Here is a 20,728-nt window from a genome sequence, read left to right as displayed (position 1 = left end):
TTTAAAAATAAACTAATTAATTATATATACATACAATATATATATATATATATACAAACTAATCAATTAATTATACATCTAATCCCCCATCTCTAAACTCTAATAGTGTTTACTCCTACAGTAAAGCTGCAGCCGAGACACATGATATTATACATGTGCTGCATAACCACATCTCAAAGGATTCAGAATTTAAATGTTGTTACCAGTTTTTGTTTTTTGCCTTCTCCATGAAAAAAGCTCATGACATATTGACCGCATGAAGGAAGACTTGAGTTCGAATCTAGTCGTCGACTGGACGAATATTTTTCTGAGCCTCTTTTTCGACTGGTTCCTTAGTTAGTTGATCTCTGGCACAGGCAAGCAGGTTTCTTCTCCTGGAGACTCAGATTTTTCGTCCCATAAACCCAAGAAAATCGGCACTTGCTAGCTGCCTTCTTCACTGCATACTGATTAATTAATGATAGCCTTGGGCCAGCTATCACTGATTGGCTACCAGTGGAGGTTGAACTGCCCATCCAGTCTCCAAAAGTTAGATAGGACTAAAATGGCCTTGCCTACTCCCAACCATTATTCAAAAACTATATTATGACTAATGCACATGTCTCTATTAAATCATTAGTAACTTACTATAAAGAACAAGACCTCATCAATAGGGCCTTGGTTGTTCTGGACAACAGTAAGCAGTGATATTAATATTGGAAGGCTTATTACATACATCTTGTCATTTTATTTCCAAAACAAACAAACAAACAACAAAAATTATTCTTCTTCTTTGAGCGCCATCTCCTATCGGAAGTCAGCGACCACCTTGGCAAATTTTGAGCGATTCTCAGCTATTCTGAGCAGTCTCTCAGAGTTCATACCAGTCCACTGTCTGATATCTGCCAGCCAAGATTTTCTTCGTCTTCCTTGTCCTCTTCTTCCATTTATCTTCCCTTTTATAATCAATTGGAGTATCTTATATTTTTCATTACGAAGTAGGTGACCAAGATATGCAGTTTTCCTTCTTTTTATGGTATCTAAAAGTTCACGTGATTTCCCCATTTGTTCCAGTACTTCTTGGACGTTTTTGCTGTCCATGGGATTTTTAACATTCATCTGTATAACCACATCTCAAAGACTTCAAGTCTTTTTATTGATGTTGTCTTCAAGGTCCAAGTTTCTGCAACAAAAATTATTAAAAGCAATTAATTACTGCTATCTTAGTAGAAAGAAGGTAAGATGCATTAAAATGGCTACTTAATGTGTCAAGTACTCTTTCTTAGTTTGTTTCTTCAGTCTTTAAATTCATAAGTGACTAACTATTCTTACTATTAGTAAGTATAAAGTATGAATTTATCCTTACAGTGAAACTGAGACCTATCACTGCAAACCTTTCAATTTTTCAAACTTTTATATATATATATATATATATATATATATATATATTCTTCTTCTGGTTCCCATCTGCCATACGGCCGCGGGAGGGTAGCTATATGCTACCATTCTAGGGAGAGATGGTTATGAGCAAGGTGGTTTCCCGTTGCCTTCCTTGCCGTAAGTATTTATGACTGTAACCTGTGTGTTCACGGGGCCGGTTTGCCTGCTTGCGGGATGAAAAACCCCAGATAAACTGGCGGGAAAAACCCTGCTGCCCACGCCCAAGACTGGCTAACTTGGCTATGGCTGAGGAAGATCCTTAAGCTCCTCACGTCGTGGACGGGAATCGAACCTAGGACACTCCTTCCCCAGGAATATGGTTGCGAAGCGCAAAGCCACTAGGCTAACCGCGCGGACTATATATATATATATATATATAAAGAATAATTTGATTCAGCACTTGCAGAATAATGTTATATATACCATTTTTATGATTTCAAAAATATTAAATACTTTCATCTCGATATAATATACATATAATTTTAACATTATAAAAACAAATATACATATATCTAGATTCCAACAAAACATGAGCAATATACATCATTTAATAAAAGTGACAAAGGCAATACAATGCAATGTATCATTTCTTTTTTTCTATTTCTTGAACCTCTTGATTAACTTCTTGAGAAGAGGCTAAACCCCAAGGTTGTAGATCTGATGAAGCAAATAATGCATACAACAATCCACCAGCAAAGAATGTGGCTGCTGAAAGGTAGAATATAATCCTCCACTGGTGTAATGTTTGCTGTAAGAAATTAAAATATACTACAGGAAAGAAATCATTATCCAAGTATATAAAATGTAAAAAGATAATACTTATTTGGCTTCTAAAAGATGTGAAAGAATAAAAGTATCAGTTTAATTGTTGTCAAAAAATTATCATATCAGAGTTGTTTTTTTTATAATTATATAATTATAAAAAATATAATTCTTAATATCCCTATTCATACTTGAATAAACTATGATGATGATAATTACATATTTTATAATTACATTACTTTCATTTAATAGACATCTCTAAGAGCTGCTGTTAGATGCATATTTCTATATATATTTCCCTATTCATACTTGAATAAAGTATAATGATAATTACATATTTTATAATTGCCAATGATGCTTAAAATTATGATCCATTGTTACTATTATACAAAAACCTCCCCTTAATCTGAAATCACCTGTATTATTTGATGTATGCATTACTTCTAAAGAGTTTCTAAAGAAAAACAGTTTATTATACTTCTAAAGAGGTTCACATTTCCTGATAGTCAGAAAGTACAATCAAATTTTAAAAAAAAAATTTTCAATACAAAGAAGTGGGATTTTGTAGTTTTACTATTAATAAGTGTAAGGTGTTGCATTTTAGAGTGCAGAAATATAAGGCTGTGCACTATATTGATGGTGTCATACTGTTGGAAGTGGATGAGATTTGAGATTTGGGTGTGTTTAGAGGGCATTTGCAAAGGCTGCATATCATGGTGCTGCTATGATAAGTACTCTAACATGTAGAGATAAGGAAGGGTTGTACCACTATGTAAAGCACTGTAAACAATTAATTGTGCTCAAATTTGGTAACCTGGTTTTTCAGTGTGATGTGGAAATACTGGAGAGGGCCCAGAGATGAGTGACTAAGACAATACCAGGACTTTGAAATGCTGGCTATGGAGAGAGGTTGAAGAAATGTGGATTGCAGAGTTTGGTGGATAGGAGGAAAAGCGGTGATATGATAGAAACATTTAAGTTATTGAGAGGATTTTATCAGATTAATCCATTTGGGATTATAAAAAGAGTAGAAGACAAGAGGGTAAAAATCAGAGGCCATCCCTGGAAGTGATATAAGTGTGTGGTGAAGAGGAGTGTAAGGAGTAGATTTTTGCATGGAGAATTGTCAGCAAATGGAACACATTACCAGAGTGCATTGTTATGCAAGGAGTGTTAAGGATTTTAAGATTCAGTATGATAAATATGCTGTTAGTTGAATGAAACCTCCCATGATAAGTCTACCAACTTCATGGAGGGTGATTTGCAGTATAATTCACAACACCAAATAAACCAAAATAAATACATTTATTTACAAGTTAAACTATACTTACACATGCTATTTCATGCAGCTTCTAAAGTTAGAGATGTGTTATAATATAGAATGGGAGTGTCCTTATCAACAGTAGGCTATGTGTTAACATTTCACTTGCTAGTTAAATTAGCATTAAGTGAAATTGGTAACTATTATAATGAGTACAAATGTGAACCTGAATAACTTGGAGGTAATGATGATTTCAATATACAATACTGAGTTTAAAATTGCACTGAAAAATAGTGTTTTTCTGTGTAATTTTGTGAATGGAAACATGCATTGGTAAGAATGAAATGAGAATATACGAAATCGGTTCAAAGACAATGATTCCAAACAATGAATTATGAAAAAGAAATGCCTAAAACAAGTGATATTTTTATTTCTTACTTTTTTTTTCTTATTTCCTCTTTTCTTTCTTTTTTCTCCTTTTTCTTTTCTTTTTTTTTTTCTTCTCAGTTTTTATTATTTTCTTTTTCATAATTCATTGTTTGGAATCATTGTCTTTGAACCAATTTCATATATTCTCATTTCATTCTTACCAATGCATGTTTCCATTCACAAAATTTCGCATTTGAAATTTTCCAACTCTTCACTCATTGGTCTCCGATTCGGTCTAGTCACCCGAATCGGAGACCAATGAGTGAAGAGTTTGAAAATTTCAAATGCGAAAAGGTGGCACTCTTGAAGATGGTATATAACCCGTAACATGGATTGAAATACCCCCCCCCCCCTGTTTTTTCTTGTTCCTGAATTTTCTCTCCGTTGTGCTTCGAGAAATCATCGCGGCTCAGCTCTCATATTTGAGGGCTGACTTTCGACAGAATTCAAGTATGTCACCGTTGTAGAGTCGGCAAGATAAAATCGCTGGCCGTAGTAGAAGTCCATACTACGAAAAATCTAGGCAGGAACTAGCGAGCACGTGTAACCCACGTGGCGTTGAAATCGAGAAATCCAGATTCGAAAACAAAGGACAAAGGACGGCAAGATCCGAAGACAAAAGAATTAGATAAGTACTCTCACTTATTCTAGCCCTTTTGAGATTGACTTACATTTTAAGTGTGGAATTTAAGATTGTATTACAGGAAAGAGTGAAAGGTTTAGATCTGAATATAAATGATTATGTTTTCTTGAGATGAACTTTTGGAACTTTTAACCCGATAGAGATTCTGTGTTGATTGTTCTAAGAGAATTCGAAGACTGCGTTAAAGTGCCTTAATGAGAAAAATGAATTGTAAATTTTAATGTAACATATACTGAGTTAATGAGGTATTGAGGTTTGCTGATAATTTGAATTTAATGTATAAAGTAAATTGCCAACTTTAAGTGTAATATGTTCTGAGTCACTGAGATATTGGAATTTTGCTCATATTCTGAAATTTGTGTTAATATTGAATTGTAATCGCAAGTGTATTATGTAATATTGTGTACTGAAATATTAAGACATAGAATTGCTGACATTTAAGGTAGAACATTGAAATTGATTAATGACTGAAAGAGTGAATGGGAGATAATGATTTAACCTTAGAATTTGATAATTAATTTGATTTGTGTAGTATCTTCAATTGGATTTTAATAAATGTTTGATTCTTTAAATGTATGTGTATCTGATCACGTTGACTGTCTCTGACCCTTCATAAAAATCAAACCTGAGTAAGTGTGAGTGCACGGGAATATCCCAAGTGAAAGTAAGGGCACGACTGCAAACAAGAATAAGATTATGCCAGAGATTCCAAGTTTCTAGAAATTTAATTATATTGCTAGTAACACCTGTGATTCTGTAGTTTTCCTAAAGCTAGAGTCTATCCCTATCTTTAATGCTCAAACTGGCACAGCATAAAAATAAATTTGTTTGAGTATTAAGGAAAATATACAGGATTCAGGGAACGGATAATCTTCTGGTGGCCCTAAAAAATTTAAGTTAAGTAAGAAAAATCATAAAAGAAATGTGACATAAGGCTTAGCTCGTTATTACTAAAGTGGAACGCATAACTACAACGCAAGTCTACTCAACATAGAGACATATACGCGATAGAATTGATATATACAACGCTAGTAATAGCGAATGATAATAAATAATAAAGAAGCTTTTATAACAGGATAAATTAACTGTGGAAAGGATACAAAGACGGATGACAAAGATGGTTTCAGGACTGTACAAGGATAGTTACGAGGATCGGCTGAGGGAATGTGAACTGCAGAGTTTGGTGGATAGAAGAAGGAGAGGTGATATGATTGAGACTTTTAAACTGTTGAGAGGTGGTTACAGGGTTGACACTGGGGAGTTCTTTCGCTTGGTTGAACAGCGGGAAGGAGTGATGACAAGAGGCCATCCCTGGAAATTATGAAAGTAAACTGTGAGCAAGAGGGTGACGAGTGGTTTCTTTGCGTGGAGGGTGGTTGAACCATGGAATGCATTGCCTGATGGAGTGGTGAGAGTGAGAATGGTCAAAGAGTTTAAGGAGCGGTATGATAGACTTTGTGTTTCTTAGGGGGGATCTCCCACGATGAGTATTTCGACTCCATGGAGGCCTGAATAATAATAATAATAACTCTAAGATGTCTAGGTATGCTCACATTTGTACTTATACATTTAAATTTCAATTAATGATAATTTAATTAGCCAACAGAACATTAACATGTACATAGCTTACTGTTAGTATTTTACGAGCAACTCCATTCCATTTCATAAGGCAAGTTAATCACACTTCTCTATTGCTACAATATTTATTTATTTAGTTTCTAATATTTTGTCAAATATCCATTACCATTTTCAGGGAATAAAAATCTCACAGTATATGTACTCTAATGCTGGATAAAAAGAAGTTTACAGGTGTTCAAAGTTGATCTTAAAATACCAGTTTTCATATTTTCAGTAAATCCATACAGTCATACTAAGATGTCAAATCACTCTTGTCCTGAACGCGTTACATTCAAACAGAATGTTTCATGTGCACAGCATATTTACAAATAAGCAAGTTTAGTACTTAATGCATGAGCAAATACAAAAAAATAAAGAAAATAATAATAATAATATATATATATATATATATATATGTTTAAAATTATTAACTGACTTAAACACCGAGAAAAAATACAAGAGATTTAATAAGGTTTCACAACTAGTTTCATCAGAAATGACGACTTCGTTAGGTGAATACAGTACCATGGAGAAATACATCTTAAAAATATATTGTACTTCAGACAAAACAGAGTTTAGAACAAGTAGTAGTTGTGATTGAAATTGAGTCCGAGTGTTAATTCTGGCATGAAGCAGCACTGTGCGTGTGGATGATATCATAAGTGTACCAAAACTGGATTACAGCACTATGTGAATTGGGCAGTCTGTAACTGAGATTGCTGTTTAGATGGGCAGGGTCAAGAGCTATTTCTTTGGATTCCAAGATACGTCTTTCTAATTCATTGCAGCATTTATTCACTAGTTATTCACTACTAGTTTCCGATGAAACTAGTAGTGAAACCTTATTAAATCTCTTGTATTTTTTCTCAGTGTTTAAGTCAGTTAATAATTTTAAACATGTCATTTAACTGAGTCAATTACTCTGTAAATAAATATATATATAGCTTTAAATGCTGTACAGGAAAAACTATGAACAATTTTAAATCCTAAAATGTGACAATTCTTAATACACTATCTGATCAAAAGTATCTGGATACCTACTCGAAACTGTAATCAGACTTTCCCTGTGACACACTTTCCAGTAGTGGACATTAATATGGGGTGGGTCCACCCTTTGCTTCTATGACAGCTCTAACTGTGCCGGGGAGACTTTCTACCAGGTGTTGTAACGTCTCTGGAGGAATGGGCAGCCCATTCTTCCTGAAGAGCTGTAACCAGAGCAGTTCATGATGTGGATCACTGGGGTCTGGAGCAAAGTCGGCATTCTAATTCGCCCCAAGTGTTTTATGGGCCAGTCCATTTCTGGAACGTTATGAACGTTATTGTCCACAAACCATTCCCTCACAGAACTTGCTTTATGGCAGGTAGCATTGTCATGCTCATACAGACAATAGTCATCACCGAATTGATCTTCTACCGTAGACAGTACACAATGGGTTAAAATGTCCTTGTACCCTTCCGCATTTAGATTTCTATGTGGTGTTACGATAGGGCCAAGTCCATTCCATGAAAAACACCCACACACTGTAATGCCACCTCCGCCAAATTTTACTGTTGGCACTACACATGCTTGCAAGAATCGTTCTCCAGGCAAGGCATTCGGCACACCCAGACCTTCCCATCGGTCTGCAACATGGTAAAGCATGATTCATCACTCCAAATCACACATTTTCAGTTGTCCACTGTCCAGTGGCATTGTTCTTTACACCAGTGCAGGTGGCATTTAGCATTCACAGGAGAAATGTTTGGTTTATGGGCAGCTGCTCGACCATGGGAAAACCCCATTCCTCTTAACTCTCGACACACAGTCATGGTGCTGGATGGACAGTTAGAGTAGGAACTCCTGGGTGATTATTTCACTCAATGTCTGGCGATTTCCATGAACCACCTTCTTCAACGTTCAATGGTCTGTCATTAAATGCGGCCTACCCGACCATGGTTTTGTTGTGGCTGTGCCTTCACGTTTCCACTTCACAATCACATCACCAACTGTTGACTTGGGCACCTTAAGGAGGGTTGAAATATCTCTGATGGATTTGTTACCAATAACTAGTCCACGTTTGAAGTCACTGAGCTCCCTTGACCTACCCATTCTGCTTGTACTTCTTATCACACAGTTCCATACCTCCTTTTATACTGGTAAGTGAAGTCGTAGTGACATCTAGATGTCAGTTTATGAATTATAGGGGGGGGGCGTCCGGATACTTTTGATCAGATAATGTATCTCTAAAGCTGCAACAGTTTAAAAAAAAAAAACAGTTAAAAACCATCTGCAGGTACAATGATAAACTTCAATGGCAGCTAATGGATAAATTTCCAGATGGGAAATTGGATAATGAAACTCATTTGTGCCTATGATTCTACAGCAGATGATACTGTGAAAACAATCATAATTTAATATTATGAATCTTTTTACAACTGTTGTTTTTTATGTTAAAATTCTTAAAATTATTTTTGGTTTTGTAACAAACTTCATACTTGACATGTGCCCAATAAATCGATACTTATGTTTAAAAAATAAAGTGTTTTACATTAAACTGTATCACTATTACCAGAGACTCAATGTTTATTATAATTTTATTATTATTAATACCACTATTAATAATATTAATGACACCTCCAAGGACTCATAGTGGAAGGGTACTCTATCCCACTCTGCACTACACGCATCTAACCATCTCCCCCTACTACTTAATTCTTCTACTACACACAACTCCCATCAATGTCATCCACTACCCATCACTACCACCAACCACCAACAGTATTTTTTGTTTGTAAATTGCATGTGTTCAGAAGGCCAATTTGTCTGTATGTGGAATGAAAAATCCATGTTTCCAGGAGAAAAAAACTTATACCTCGAAATGAGATTGGCTCACTCACCTTCAAATGAAAAAGGCCATGTAAAGATTCCTCTCATAAATGAGAGTTGAACTTAGATCTCTTCCAACAGCACAGTATACAATCGTTCTTTCCAATTATGCTACAAAGGGGCATTTTCATTTTAATAACAGTGTGGCAGCCTTATTGACTTCTGTTTGTTGGTTAATTGAACAATTGCATGAGTGCAGCAAAGAGATTCAGCTAGACTGAGAGCATTTTTATTCAAGTAACAGAGAGAAAATTTAGAACAGAGGCTAGAGAATTTGTTTCTATTTATTTGTATAAGACTGTGACTGGAATAATAATAAGTGTCTCTGAAAATGATTTTTTAAGTAAAGGTGAATTTAATAGCTGGCAGATTAATAGTATAATTAAATGGACAGTACCAAAACAGAGAAACTCAATAAGCATTCTACAAGGGTGGTCTGAAATGTTCTCGGCCTCGACCACAGATGGCAACACTATCGGCAAGATTTTTTTTTCTAAGTTGGTACATCTGTCATCAGCATCCATGTGAAATTGGAAGTCATTCTATCAAGTAGTTTGTTTTATACAGCTGTCCGAAGCAAAAGTGTTGTCTCTATCTCTTGAAATGGATAAAATCGAGTATCATGCAGTTATAAAATTCTTTGTAAAAGAAGGTTTAACGCCAAAAGAAATTCAATCGAAGTTCATAAAAGTTTATGGGCACTCTTCTCCTTCTTTTTTAAAAATTAAGAAATGGACTGCCCGCCAAGTTTAAACATGGCCGTACTAGCCTTGAAGATGATCCACGTGAAGGACTTCCAAAAAGTGTAACAACACCAGAAATCACCGATCAAGTGCACGATATGGTATTGGATGACCGGCGAGTCAAAGTGCGTGAAATTCCTGAGACTATAGGCATTTCAAAAGAATGTGTAGCATATATTTTGCATGAAGACTTGCATACGAAAAAGCTTTGTGCAAGATGGGTGCCACACTTGCTGAAAATCTCTAAACAGTGCTTGGAGCATTTTAACAAGAATAAAACTGATTTTGTGAGTCAGTTTATTACTATGGATGAGACTTGGATTCACCATTACACACCAGAATGCAAACAGCAGTGAAAACAGTGGACAGAAGCTGGCTGTTCAGCACCAAAGAAGACAAAGTCGGTTCCATCAGCAGGAAAGGTCATGGCATCGCTATTTTGGGATGCTAAAGGCATTTTGTTTATTAATTATCTTGAAAAGGGTAAAACAATAACTGGAGAATATTATTCCATTCTTTTAACCAGACTAGACAAAATTCATGAGGAAAGACCCAGTTTGCAGAAGAAAAAAATCCTCTTTCATCAAGACAATGCACCTGCCCACAAAGGTGTTTTGGCAATGGGAACATTAAGGGATCTGCACTATGAAGTGTTGGAACATCCACCCTATTCCCCCAGATTTGGCTCCCTCTGTCTACTATCTCTTCCCAAAACTAGAACTCTTCCTCGCTAGTCAGCATTTTTCTTCGAATCAAGAGGTGATTGAAGCTGTAGAGGACTATTGGCAGATCTCACTAAGAACCACTACAGGGACAGAACGTGACTTTTTTACGTTATGCGAAATTTTACATTATGTGAAATTTTTTTCACCAATCTGTAGCAAGTGGAAAAGCTGGAAGTCATTAAGTGATATCAAAGAGCCACTAGTAAAACAATAACTGTGTGAGACCTGGGATACAGCGAATCTACAGTTTGGACTATATTAAATAAGAGCAAAAAATACAAAGATCAAGGAAAAGTTGCTACTGCTTCTTTAAGCACGCAGATCATCCGAAATAGAAGCCGTTTAATGATTGAGATGGAGCGTCTTCTATCACTTTGGATTGAGGATTATAACCAAAAAAAAAAAAAAAAAGAATACCTCTTAGTACACAGAATATCCAGACAAAAGCTCTCCATGTTTTTACCTCATTGAAAGAGACCAACTTTTGAGAAGAATGTGAAAGCTTTACTGCAAATTTAGGATGGTTTGGCCATTTTAAAAATCGAACTGGACTGCATAACAGTGCAGTATTAATTAAATCTTTATACAGTGTCATTTCTTGGTTGTAACAATACGAAAATCTGCAAAACATCATAATTTTTTGAATAGCAGTAAGAGTAGTATTATAGTAAAACTACACCTGTGTGAGTTATAATTAATGTCCAGACTGCATTTGGTTGGAATATTGGTAAGAAAAAGAAATGCCATTCTCTTTAGGTCAAAACGTATAAAACTGAATTTTTAACTCACTCCTCAACACCAATGGACTGCAATAATTTTATTATTATTATTACATGGCACCTCCAAGGAGTCTAAAGACTCATCGAGGGAGGACACCTACTACAACTCTCCTTCTCCACCACTCAATTCACCAACAATATCAAACTGCTCTCATCTAAACCAATGCCATCTAATGCTCACCACCCCTAGTATTTTCACAAACAATCACAAATATCCATGCCCACAGCAGGATTCGAACCTGCAGCCTTTTGGCTGAAGAGCAGATACGCTAATCACTCAGTCAACCAGGCTAGCAAACTTGTCAGAGAAAATCTACCAAAAACTTAAGTCTTAGCTAATCTGGATGTTCCTTATGAAACTACAAACAAAAATCAAAATAAAAAAATACAAGAAGAAACTATACTAATCTGAGTTTGTGGAATGTATTGTTCCACAAACTTCACTTAAGTTGGATTTAATCACCTCACCCATTAAACACACCCAATTGCTGACTTGTTTACAGTAAGTGCATATGAAATAGTGCATTAACATTTTAAAGGTCATTTCTGTTAGTTTCATTCACAGATGCGCACACACAAATTAGATTTCAGTATGTAATTATAATGCAAAGTAATATGATAAAGTATATTTATACTTTATCATATTACTTTGCATTATAATTTAGTATGAGAAAATAGAAAATAAAAATGTTTTTTTTTTTTTTTTGCTGTTCAATCTACCATATGATATTGTCAAGGGATCAACCTTAACAATCAATGAAGAAAATAAACACTAAACATAAAGATCCTCAATAACAGGTTAAAAGCATAATCTATTTCTCTTTGGACTTTTAAGGGCAATGAGGTATTAAGAATGATCCTCCAGTTGCTTTGTTCACCTTCATATCAATATTAAAAATGTCTTTAGTGATTATAATAAATTTAGTTTAATCCTTTATCCAAGTGTGAGCAAACAAAGTTTGCGCCTGAAAGTATCTTCAGGACTGGGGTAAGGTGGTACAACACCAGGACAACTCGTTGCAAAGGTGGAGCAAGCTACCAACACTCCTGTCTCAGTATCTCTCCTATAATGCAAAACATATCTCCTTGCGGACATGTCTAATGTTATGCATTAAGGGAAAGGCCACTACCCACTGATGCATAACATTAGACATGTCCGCAAGGAGATGTGTTTTGCATTATAGGAGAGATACTGAGACAGGAGTGTTGGTAGCTTGCTCCACCTTTGCAACGAGTTGCCCTGGTGTTGTACCACCTTACCCCAGTCCTGAAGATACTTTCAGGCACAAACTTTGTTTGCTCACACTTGGATAAAGGATTAAACTAAATTTATTATACTCTAACCAAGTGAAAAATAAACTTTCAACGTCTTTAGTGATTATCCAGACAGTTTTACTGTGAAAATGTGTTACATTATGGAAGTGTCGTGTCCAAGAGTGCTGTGCATATCTAATGATTAGGATGCTTTTAATGTTTGCTATGACACAAAAATCAACTTTGAAAACTTTTAAATATGCGGCAAGACACATTATGTGCATGGCACAGAATTTTTTAAAAATGTAATTATCAGATAAGTACTAAATAATTCATTTTTTTCTTTATAATTTTCATATTCATCTCTAGATAGTTTTTTTTTTTTTTTTTTGCATTTACACATTGCTTCACTTTTCTAATCATGATTGTACTCTAGCTGCATAAACACTAAAAATTATGAAAGCATGAATGCAAATACAGAGTTCTGTCAAAGCTTTAGCATAATCCAAAAGTATCATGGTATATCCATTCCCCTTGTCTAGCTCAATGGTAACATTATCATAGAATGTGAGCAAGTTGCTGAAACATGACCTTCCCTTAGTAAACCCATGCTGTTCATTGCAAAGTAGAGATTATATTATTCACATTACAATAACAGTAATACATGGTATGCTATTATTTTCAAGCATTTTGCATGGGTGCAACTTACCACAAATGTTCTTTTGAACTGGAAGAGGATGAAGTGATATTTCAGCATTAAAATTTCAAATAAAATGAGAATAACTTATTATAAAGAAATAAAAGATTTAGGTGTGTTTATATCTCGTATAGTATATAACAGAAATACTCACTTCAGAGTCTGTTAGATATCCGACTAGTTGTGGTGCTAGAAATCCTGCCACATTGGCAACACAATTTGTAATACCCATGAGTGTACCTAAGTTAAGAGGAAGAAAAACATTCATAAACTTAGCTTACAAATAAATAAAGAATTCCTATAAAACTGAATGAATGTCTGGGACTTCTGTGGCTATATTGAAAATGTTGAAACTTCCAGTATGAAGACAACATAACAACATAAAGAACTAATAAAGATCTTTTGTATTAATATTCATCATGTGATCTTTATACAAAGTTCAGAAAAAATTAAAAAAAAAAAAAAGCTTAGTTTAGTTGTATATTACTTCAATATCATTCCTGCAGCAATAATACTTTATTAATGACTTGGTTTCAATGGACCATATTCTGGAAGTGTGTGGTCTAAATTAAAGCTTTCCTGTGACCATAATGTCCTCTCTAGATTCTTTGATTAAAGTGGTGGACTTCGTACATGTGCTGATTCTCAACTGAGTTGTGATGTGGGAAGTGGGAGTTTCCAGCTAAATTAATGATTTTGCTAATACTACATATCTGATTCATTCAAATATATTCACAAAATATTTTATATCATAATTATCACTAAAATCTGGTTATGGCAGTCCAAATGTTAAGAGAAATTTGTTTTAAGATTCTGCCATGTAAATTTGTTCATTTTATTCATTTGCAGTAAAATTTTTGAATAAAATGTTACAAAATAGTATCTCTGTATGACATGTAGCTCAGTGTGTGTGTGTGTGCACGCACACACATGTTGGGTCATATAAAATTCATATCTAGTAGTTTTATATGATTCATTAAGCCAAAAGAAACAAAAAAAATAGAAGATTCTTGTTTATTTTTTTATAAAAAGGACAATTAGTTTTGTCCTATTCTCAAGGACTTCGTCTGATGCAAATATGCACAGAAGAAAAGATCAGCAAAACATGATAAAACAGAAATATAACAGCAGTCGTTACTCTAAAAAAAGGATTGCTATAAAACTATAGAACAGCTAGTTTCATGCTGCAGAATAAAAGTACTGCATATGCTATAGTTTTATATGCTGTTTTAAAAAAAATATGCTATTTATTTAAATAAGAATGACCAGTTTTGTCCTACTGTCAGAAACTTTGCTGGAACAAATATACAGATAAGAAAAATATTCAGTGAAATACAAGAACACACTAGCTACTTGTGTCACTAGAGGTTTCTTTAAATTAACACACACACACACACACAAAAAAAAAAGGAATAAGTAATATTATCTAAGATATGGGAAATTCTTATTTGAATCACACATCAATACTTTTTTTAAATAGCTAATGAATGATTAATATTGCAGTATTTCCTCAGCTATACTATTGTGTTTACTCCTTGTGTATTTTCATGTTAATTGATAAGATAATAGTAAGATAACTGTCTTTTCTAAAAAAAGGAGGGGTATAAAATGGCAGCATAAGCTATAGCTCTCAACAAACTAGTTTTAGTTTTTGTGTTATAATTTTATAGGAAATCTTTTTGCAGAGTACTGACAATGTATTTCTAATGTTTTTTTTGTGTTTCAATTAATATTTTCTGTATATGTTTGCTACAGAAGAGGTTCTTGAGAGTAGGCTGAAACTATTTTTTTTTTTAAATAAGAGTTTAACTCTGCTTTTTTTTTTTTTTTTGGCTTAATTAATCACATAAACTAATCACACAGATGTTTCACCGATAAGAAAGCTTTCATTAAGATATACATATATATATGAATGCTTAAAATGAATGCCCAGTAACAATAGTTACTGAAGGAATATTATGAACAAAGGAACCATAAATGATTATACATATCTTGGTGTTTTTATTGAATCACTCCTTTTAGTAATGAAATGTAGACGAATGTAATCAGCCTGGTTGGCCGAGTGGTCAGCCTATCCGTTCTCCAGCCAAACGGCTGTGGGTTTGAATCCTGCTGTGGACATGGATGTTTGCGATTGTCTGTGAAAATACTAGTGGTGATGGCAGGCAGTAGATGGCATTAGCCATCTACTGCCTGCCACCACCTCCCTCAATCTTTGGACTCCCTGAAGGTGTCATTTAATAATAATAATATCTTTATGTTTTGCAGTGAAGATACTTTGTGTAGAAAGTTTTAAGCTTGGTGAAAAATTACATTAAAAATGCCAAGAAATTATATTCTTGTTTAGTCCTTTATCCAAGCATAAGCAGAAAAGTTGTGCAAAAGTGTAAGTACAGGTGTACGTACACCTGTACTTACACCTGGAAAAGTGTAAGTACAGGTGTACTTACACTTTTCCCAAGGTGGGCAGGGCCCAAGGTGCTAGAGTTTTCCAGGGACCCTTTCACATAACCTGGGGCCTTTAAATTGCCCCCAGTTATGAGGGAGGCCATTTTTGTGGTCCCTCCCCCAGTTAGAGCCCATGCACCTGTGCATAAGTACAACCTTGGTTGTGCATCAAGTTTCTTCTACTTAGGCTACCTGTATATAGAAAATAATGACTTCACACTAATTGCCTTACTATCCCATAATGCAAGGCACATAGCCTTTCAGGTGTGTGTATAATACTATGCATTATGGGAAGGGCCACCACTCAGCCCTTTGTCTGAGTAAAGATTCATCACAAAAAAATTGGCAACTCCTCATGTATAACAATTGTTTTATAGAGTTTTAGTTTGAAGCTTTTTGAAATGCTGTTATTTTTTCATATTTTGTTAATTTATTCATATTAGACCATCATTTGTTAAGTGTAAATCATTCTAATAAGTACTGCAGCATTCTTTTGAAGAAATATTTTAGCAAACTTTGCTTGTGCAAGAAAAGGAGTCTTTTATATGATTCTGTTATTCTTCATTTGGAGGTAGAAACTATTATCTCTAATTTACTAACAGTGTGGATATTGCCTGCATGATGGAGAGAATAATTTATTCTTTCATTAAATAGGCAAAAAATTATTCTTCTTATGGAATAGTAGTTATGAAAGTAGTCTCGTACAGCCTACACAACATTGTAGGCAACAGCCTTACAGTTAATAAACAATAGTAAAGAATAAAATATGTATTATTGGTGCAATATTGTTGAATTTTGAATGAAAATATTTTTACCAAGAAATATCTCATTCAGAATTTAACAAGAAAAAGAAAAAAACTAAAAGGGGAAATGCTTGTAAATAAGTGAAGATACCAATTTTGTTTAAAGAATTGTACTAAAACAAACTTTGTAATATTAATTAAAGGTGAAAGATGTCATTTTTTTGTAAAAAGATTATAATGTAAGAAGTTTCTCTATAATGATATATGTTAGAGCACAATAACGAAGGATCAAAGTCCATTAACGACAACCTCGGATAAATTGTAGCCCACGGCAATTTGCTTACGTGCAAACGGCACGTGCACAGTGTTTTTTCCAGGAAGATGCTGCAATCGTACTGAAGATAGGAATGAAACAGGAGTCAGGCAGAAAGTTTTGAGTGAAAGAGGGCACTAGAGATACGAGGTATAAAACGGGTTTGTCCCCCCCCATTCAGAGCTTTTTTTAGGATTTTTCATCGGGAGTTGCTGGAGAAGTTCTGGTGGAGTCGGGAAGAGTTCCAGTTCGAGGTCTAGTCGATAGCGGGCAGTTATTCTCTGCTGTCATTTTGCGATGTCGGGCAGAAGGAATAGACAAAGAAATGCTAGGTACCTTTCCGAGTAAGCCTGAAGAAACTGGCTGCCACATACATCCGCATGGATCGATTCAATCCATGCTGTTTCCAGTCGAGAATGCGATGAAAGGCCAGAACAAAGAAGGCCAAACCTAGCCATGAGTTATAATCACCAAGGACGAGATCGAACATTCGGAGGGAAATTATAAAGAAAGGATAGATGGAATAAGTTACAGGAATGTGGTAACGTAAAACTCTTTATAATTCCTTTGTCAACAAAGAACGGAATAATGTGTCATGGAAGAAACTAGATGTTAGGTTATATAACACTAAACTTGTATGAAGGACTGCAGTGGGATTTTAGATATCAGTGTTTAGAACCAAATAGTTGTTTCTTTAATATTTGTCTGAATGAGTAGTAGTTAATTTGCCATAAGTAATGATCTATAGAATTATCGATGTGAATGTTTTAAGAATATGTGTAAGATAGTAAAGATATTTAAAGGATGCTAGCTAGAATTTTGTGTAGTGAAATGAGCCTATTCTTAGATGTGATATGTGAATTACAGTTGATATGTCTAACCTTACAACTTGGGATAACTCTATTCCTATTAAGTGTTTTTTTTATTGTAAATGTGTAATCTTTTGAATCTAATAAATGTATCTTGATTATCTTAACCTGTTTTGTGCTTTGATTTGAATCCAATGCACCGCTTGCTAATATTTGAATCTGAGCGGGAGAGAAATATATGACAGAGACGACGACTGCAACCTAAAGTGTTTTAAGAGAGAGAGATAAAATTGATATAAGGAGTAAATAATAGATTGATTAACTTTGTATATTTTCTGAGGGTTACTTCTTGGTTAAAAGGAATTTCTAACCTAGGGATCTGGCTGGCGCAGCTCGAACAAATAAATATTGCCAGATCCCGATTAGGAGGTAACTCCAGACCGTTATTGCTGAGGATCAGACTCTATTCAGAAGTCAATCCTTTGTCAATTTATTTAATATACGTAATCATTCTAAGAATGGGAAAATTGTCTGGATAGAACTAACAGTGAAAAAGATAAATGATATAAGAAGAGGAACACAACATAATAAAGAATAAATTAAAGCTATGACGCAATATAACAATATCACAGATAGAATTGCAGGCGTAGACTTCTGTGGTTAATTGGTTCAAAAGATATATTTCGGTGATTACACCACATTTTTTATTATTCAGTTATACAAAATACTGAAATAATAGTTCCCGACAAGTTTCGTAAATCGTAGGATTTACATCTTCAGTGAGTAAATAGTATAACTTAAAGTTTAAACAAGAGAATTAATAAATACAAATCATAACCGTCTGGCTATTCATAAACTCAAATAACAGAATGCAGATATAAAACGTTATTGACATTGAACAATACTGGAGTATTGTTCAACGTCAAGTCCGAGCTCGGATTGAGGTAAATTTTTTTATTAGAGCCGACCACACTTGATGGAGAATTAAACCTTGATTTTTATTGCATGGTTGGGTTTTTTAGCATATTAGCAGCTTCTTTAAATTTTCTTATATAACTGTTGTTTTCTATGTATGATATCGTCGTTTTTTGCCAGAGTACATCGTGTCCAGTGGAAGTGATATGGAAAGCAAGGCCCGTTTTTTTGTTCTCTTTTGTATCATACGTCTTTTTGGTGTTCAGCAATATGCATATTTCTCCAGATCTTCCTGTCTGTCCTACGTAGCAAATCCCACAAGAGCAGTGGATTTTGTAGACTCCTAGTTTTTTAAGAGGATGATGAGGTGGTTTTGGTGGATGTAAGAATCTTGAGATTTTTTCCATAGGAAGGAAGGCTACTTTTATGTTGTGTTTGTTCATTAATTTGGCTAACTTATCTGTAACATTTTTGATATAAGGGAGCGAGATTGCGTTTTTGTAATCCTGTTTTATTGTGTTGTTAGTTGGAGGCATTTTAAGGATTCTCTTGATGGTTTTTGTTTCATATCCATTCTGTTGGAGGATTTGTGTTAAGTATTTTAGTTCTTCATTACATCTTTCTTGTAATGAAGAACTAAAACTTTCTTAAAGAGTTTTAATTAAGCTTATTTTTTGTGAAGGATGGTGGTGTGAGGTTGCATTTAGAAATCTTCCAGTGTTTGTCAGCTTCCTATATACTGAGAAGGAGAGTTTACTATCTTCATTAACTTCTAATAGAATATCCAGAAAAGGAAGTTTTTTATTTTCTTCTTGTTCTAAAGTGAATTTTATGGTGTTGTGCAAATTGTTGAGATAATCTTTGAAATTGATAAGTTCATCTGTTGTTCCATTGAATATGATGAAAATATCATCCACATAGCATAGCTACATGTTTGGTTTTTTATGGTAATTCTTAAGAGCATTGTTTTCAAATTTTTCCATAAATAGGTTTGCTAATATCGGTGATAATGATGAACCTATGGCCATTGGTTCATCATTATCATTAATATGCTAAAAAACCCAACCCAATGCAATAAAAATCAAGGTTTAATTCTCCATCAAGTGTGGTCAGCTCTAATAAAAAATCTACCTCAATCTGAGCTCAGACTGTATGAACGAGAACAAGAATACGTGACATCGTCCAGTATTGTTCAATGTTCAATAACGTTTTATATCTGCATTCTGTTATTTGAGTTTATGAATAGCCAGACGGTTATGATTTGTATTTATTAATTCTCTTGTTTAAACTTTAAGTTATACTATTTACCCCTGAAGATGTAAATCCTATGATTTATGAAACTTGTCGGGAACTATTATTTCAGTATTTTGTACAACTGAATAATAAAAAATGTGGTGTAATCACCGAAATATATCTTTTGAACAGATAGAACTAAAAAAATCTGGAATGGTCACTGACAGACAAATGCTAAAATTTTACAGTAGAGCAGATAACAGGATTACATCAATAAAAAAACTGATGCAATCCAGTCTGATACAATAAAATCACATCAAACCAGACATTTTCTAAACAGATCTCATATATCTTCCTGGTGAAATTATTATATATCTCATAATGGTTATCCCAGTAGTACCACAGATGGATGAAAAGTTCAGAACAGACCTTTAATACTGCATTATTACATAGGCAAAGTGGATACTAGATCCAACATTATTCCAAAGCCAAATGTTTGTATAAACTAAGAAAGTTTCATAAGTTGACCTGACAGCTAATTAGAATACAATCCTCAGCATCCCTGAGTTGCCTTAGCTTATGCTACTTAAAAGACATGAGCACTGCCCAAGCATCCATTTGATAAAGGTTTCACTATTCTGACAGCCGTTTCGAACTGGTCGGTTCTCTTCAGAAAACAGACAGAAACCTTAAGAGAGCAAAAACTTTCATTCAGTACTCAGGAAATCAAAAGGTTAGAGAAATGTATTTTTCATAAGTGAACTCTTGGTCAGTGCATATAAGTAATTACTAAAGAAATAGCCAAAAGGCTTCAGTTCAGCTATGTAAAATTACATATGCAAAGAGGATACTAGATCTTATTAAAGCCAAATGTTTGTAGAAACTATGAAAGCTTCATAAGTTGACCAAAGAGCTTATGAAAATACAATCCTTGGCATCCCCAAGTTGCCTTAGCTTGCACTACTTAAAAGACATGACCACTGCCAAAGTGTCCAGTTCAAAATAGCTGTCATGCCTGTGAAACTTTTATCAAATGAACTAACAAAAGGTGAATATATGGATGCTTGGG

At 34.4% G+C, this 20,728-nt stretch overlaps 1 protein-coding gene across 2 annotated transcripts in view; it reads right to left on the bottom strand.

The window, feature by feature from the left end:
- Positions 1-929: 929 nt before the first annotated feature.
- LOC150099425 (putative inorganic phosphate cotransporter) overlaps positions 930-20,728 on the bottom strand; it is a 221,626-nt gene continuing 201,827 nt past the window's right edge. Inside the window, exons 9-10 of one of the 2 annotated variants that reach the window (XM_090403717.1) lie at positions 13,353-13,438; positions 930-1,162 (exon numbers count right to left, since the gene is read on the bottom strand). In XM_090403717.1, the coding sequence (XP_090259843.1) occupies positions 1,148-1,162; positions 13,353-13,438 (101 nt within the window). In that variant the 3' untranslated portion in view covers positions 930-1,147. Of the gene's footprint in view, positions 1,163-1,958; positions 2,168-13,352; positions 13,439-20,728 lie in introns of those variants that run through there. The other variant, XM_090403716.1, reaches the window with a different exon arrangement.

Source organism: Typopeltis vanoorti, chromosome 14, assembly GCF_054136105.1.
Source record: "Typopeltis vanoorti isolate ZY-2024b chromosome 14, IOZ_Tvanoo_1.0, whole genome shotgun sequence".
Classification (NCBI taxonomy): domain Eukaryota; kingdom Metazoa; phylum Arthropoda; class Arachnida; order Uropygi; family Thelyphonidae; genus Typopeltis; species Typopeltis vanoorti.
The sequence above is the reverse complement of the archived record's forward strand: the minus strand, read 5'-3'. Positions and strand labels throughout refer to the sequence as shown.